The 4,862-nt window shown below is 44.7% G+C and overlaps 1 protein-coding gene across 1 annotated transcript; it reads right to left on the bottom strand.

Annotated features, from left to right (window-relative positions):
- Positions 1-2,389: 2,389 nt before the first annotated feature.
- On the bottom strand, positions 2,390-3,304 carry LOC136465586 (uncharacterized). Its single transcript, XM_066464260.1, has one exon. The coding sequence runs from the start codon at positions 3,302-3,304 to the stop codon at positions 2,390-2,392; it is 915 nt and encodes a 304-aa protein (XP_066320357.1).
- Positions 3,305-4,862: the final 1,558 nt, after the last annotated feature.

Genomic DNA, 4,862 nt, shown 5'->3' on the forward strand with positions numbered 1-4,862 from the left:
GGAAGTCAAATCCCACATATAGCCACAAATAAGGGTAATATCAAAAGACAGTACTTATTACATAACGTATTATTAAAAGAAAAATAACCTCAGAGTATAAGACAGCGGAAAGTTGACTCCAATCTTCTGGTGAAGACTCCAAATTCACAGGGACGACTGACTAGTTGACCACAAGCCTAACTCCTCCAAAACCAGCAATCTGGTACCCATCCAGGATTTTTATCCAAGTATAGAAAAGAAAGCAAGTGTAAGTACATGTCGTACTTAACAATTATATCATGGGGTTCATGAGGCTCAAAAGAGCTAACACTGGTTTACTGCGATCAGCTTTAATAGATCATCTTTTTAGCAATTGGCTGGCAACAAGTTTATCCATAAGCCCATAAACTCATGATCAACTAAACATGAATAATGTATAGCATAAACGATTAATTATTAACATCGTCATCCATTAGTGATCATCTCTATTCCATAAGGGTCCAAGGCCGCTCGTGTCCGTGAGCACGGCTGTTATAACAGTTTTACACTCTGCAGAGGTTGTACACTTTCACTGTGAGTCGTGATTTACCCTTTCGCCCGAGGTGATCAGCCTCTTGACCCACTACCAAGGAAGGTCGACAGGGTTCACTATGAAGCCTTTCAAAGGTTCGTCTAACAAGTTAGGGCCGCTAAGGTTTACCCATCAATAAGCATGAACCCCCCTCCAAGTAGTGACTAGCAAGTGCACCTACTTGGCAGACCGGGATCATACCCGTTGGAGCCCCTCTTGCGCCATAAAGGTAACCACTAACAAGCTAGAAAAGGTCCTTATACTGAGCTAAAGCCAGAGCCATATGGCCTTCACAGCTGTACTGTAAGTCCCAGATGATCACTTACAGATAAGTCCTTAGGGAGAGGAATCTGAAGCATATAAACACTTCAGCCCCTGGTTCCATGTTACTAAAAAGTCATGTTTTAACGTTTATTGCATATATCATTAGTCAAGTTACAAGATCATGGTTTTGATTAAGCACTAGCAAAAACTATTCCATGCAATATCCCAAAGGTATCAAGGTGCAAGATATCAAATATCTAGGACATCCTTAATGGTAACAAGGGAGACACATGCAATATGAATTAAGTGATTATATATGAATAGGTAACAAGGATGGTCCCATGCTATACTTGCCTTACACACCAATCCTTCGGTAAGCTTTAATCTTTGATGTCTTTCTTCTTCTTCTGGATCACCATGTGTATCTCACCCACTAGACAATCGTAGAACACCACACAAACATCCATACACATACATGCATAGCATACAGTTGCATCTATATCAGAACAGTACACCAATCATAGAAAAATAAGTAAAAGAGATTATATACGATTCTACGCATCACTACGAACACACAGTCGTGAGAAGCACGCTAATCGAAGCTACGGTTGTAAAGTTACAACTACCGAGAGATTTACCTAATACGTGAAAAAGTAAACTATAGGCTTCATTTATGTTAACTATATGAATTCATATACAAAAGATATTTATAAACAATGTGGATTGAATTAAGTCAATTTTAGATTTATATTATAAAACAAAAGTAATACAAATCATATTTTATGTATAAAACTCAGTTACATAATCATTAATCAAGATATGATTTAAATCACGTTATTTCAGAAATATCAATATAGTAAACACTATTACTAACGTGTAAATCTCGTCACTACGGATCTAATGCAACTTGAACGGATTATTTCGGAGTTTAAATAAATAAGTTACGATTTAACAAGTTTTACTTTAATTAAATAATAGATTAAATCTACTCATGAATTTCAAGTGTTGAAAACATGCCTAACAGTTGTATAAACATGTAGAAAACGTAAATACGATCCTAACACAACTCGAACGGGTCAAATCGGACTTAAAACGCAAAAGTTACGCATGAAATAAGATGCAATGGCATTTCTGTAATTAATTGAACTCAAATTTGAATTTAAACTAATTAAAATCTGAATTTAAATGTACTTTGGACTGGGGGTTATTTTCTTGAAAACGCGGGGGCTTAACTGTAAAACGGGCGCTGCTTTGACTGCTGGCTGACCGCGCTGCTGACCGGGCAGGCACGTGGCACTCCGCAAGTGGTGCGGTTCACCATGTGGCGCGGTGGACGCGGTGACATGGCGCCGTGGACCACGTCCACGAGTCCGTGGTGCACCGGTTACATAACCGACCGGTTGTTCTAATCTAGGACGTCTGTGCTCGATCCGACGGTGTGGAGTGAACGGGAGGAACTCCGACGGCGGCACGGCATCTCCGACGAGGGCGCCATGAACGGCGATTCGAGTGCTCGGTGCTACGGCATTCTAGTGCGTGATTCGACAAATGGAGGGCAGAGAAGGGACGAGGAGCTCACCGCGAGTCGGGAAGGAGGCTGCGCGGCGTCCGGGGAGGCTCCAAAGAGATGATTCGACGGCGGTGGCGATCTGGATAGAGAAGGAAGGGCGCGGGTGAGCAAGAAACCCGATCAATCCATGGCAAAACGCGATTTGAACGGAACCTATGGGCGCGGTGAACGACGGCGGTGCTTCGGGTGGCTTCGGCGACGGCGTTCGCGCTCGGGAGGGGGGAGTTCACCGGCGGCGGTGGCGACTGGAACGGCGAACAGAGGAAGGGCAGAGGAGAGGGCTCGGTCCAGGGCTTTATAGGCGGGATGGGGCGCGGCGTGGAAGGAAGGTGAGCGGGGCACGCGGTCGGATTTGGTCGCCTGCCTTGCGTGGGCGCCGGTGGCCTTCCAATCGGGCGTGCGCCATCGGCGGGGAGAGAAAGGAAAGAAACACGGGGAAGAAAGGAAAGGGAAGAAGACAGGCGCGGCGCTGACATGCGGGACCGGCAGCGCAGTGAGGGAGAAGAAAACGCGTGCGGGCGCGCGCTGACGAGCGGGGCCAGCTGACTGGCGGGGCCAGTAGTGCAGTGAGAGGGAGAAGGAGGCGGACGGCGCGTGCGGCGGGCGAAGCCGAGGCGGGCTGCGGCAGTGCGCGGGATGGGCCACACGGACGCGCGCGCGAAGCGGGCCGGTGCTAGCGGGTGCGGGCGTAGGCGCGCGGGGCAGCAGCGCTGAGCTGAGCGGGCCGCCAGCTGGGCCAGGGCGAGCGGGCTGCGGGAAGGAGGAAGGCGCGCGAGCTGGGCCAGCGGAGCAGGCCGGGCGCATTGAGCGGCGCGGAGGGAGGACGTGGAGTGGCGGGGCGCCGATTGGGCCAGTGCGGGAGGAGTGTGGCTGGGCCAGGCGACGAGCTGGGCCGCGGGAAAGGCAGCGGAGTAGGCCATGGGGAAAACGTGGGCCCTCGGGCCAAAATGAGAGAGGACTTTTTCCTTCTTTTTCTAAATCATTTTCTTTTTCTAGTTTTCAATCCTAAGCCAAATTCAAAAATCAATTTCAAGTGTAGTTTTCAATATACTTTTCATCTCAAATATAAATGAGATATTTTGGTAAGTTTCCAAAAATAAATTTTACAACTTTTGAAATACTTTTATTCTCTAATTTTCTTTTCTTTCTTTTCTTTTATTTCAAAGCCATTTTCAAACTCTTTTTCAAAGCATTCTAACCATTTTGACTTTTAAACTAAAACCACTCAACCAATAAAATTAAATGCAATAGCATGTATGCATCAAACACATTGCTATTTTCAACTTTAAAAATACTTTTATTTCCTATATTTCATGTGCACAAAAATTCATAAATAAATCATTTTAGCTCTATTTTAAAAGAGGCAATTTTTAGGGTGTTACAATTCTACTCCCCTTAAGATGAATCTCGTCCCGAGATTCGAGAAAACTAGGGACAAGGAAGGGAGACAGAACCAGGAATAGAACTCAGATAAACTTTCCAACATTTCAACTTGCATTGTAAACCAGCTTAACAAGTTACATCTGTCTCATCTGCAAAGCTTAAGAACAAAAGATTTGGCTTCACGGACTACCCCTTTAAGTCAAGGGATACAGCTGTCTTGAATACAAAAATCTTAAACTCAAGGGCATAACTATCTTCATATGACACCCCCATCTTGACTTCTAACGTAGTTGTGTTACACCTCAAAGAGATGAGGAAAATCCATCTTCAATTGATTCTCATTTTCCCAAGTTGCATCTTCCTCTGATTGGTTATTCCATTGAACTTTACAAACATTAAGCACTTCTCCCTTAAGAGTTCCCTGGGCTCTTTCTAAGATTCTAACTGGATAATCACCATCTGACGGATGGAGTTCCTCTAAGGGTGTTTGTTCCTCTACGCCATCATCTGGAAACTCACAGTCAACTTTACTATCCTCAGTATTCACACCCTCTATTAGATCATTTCCATTGTCATATTCCTCAGGTGCAGGTTGAAAACCCTCATACTCAATTCTTTCTCCTGACGGTGTGGTTAGAAGCACCGAATGCTGGGCATACTTGATGACTCCTTTACATGCAGACATCCATCCCATTCCAAGAATAACATCAACGTCCACTAACTCTAATACAATAAGGTTTGCTTCAAATTTTATCCCCTTTATGTCAAGACTAACTTTTGGGCATATGTGGTTTGCCTTCATTTCTCCCCCTAGAGACTTAACTATCACTGGTTTCCTCATTGGTAGCATAGTTATCTTATGTTCTTTTACGTATGCACTAGAGATAAACGAATGTGACGCACTGGGGTCAAACATCACCATAGCATTGGCTGAACCTACTGCAATCCATCCATAAACGACCTTCTTAGCTCCATGAATGGTAGTCATATTCACATCATTCAATCTTCCAAGGATGTAATTCCGTTTTAACTTATTACCATGCACCTGCTTCCCATGGACATTCTGTTCTGGCTCTTGAGAGCTGACCTGTTGCT

Source organism: Miscanthus floridulus, chromosome 7, assembly GCF_019320115.1.
Source record: "Miscanthus floridulus cultivar M001 chromosome 7, ASM1932011v1, whole genome shotgun sequence".
NCBI lineage: Eukaryota > Viridiplantae > Streptophyta > Magnoliopsida > Poales > Poaceae > Miscanthus > Miscanthus floridulus.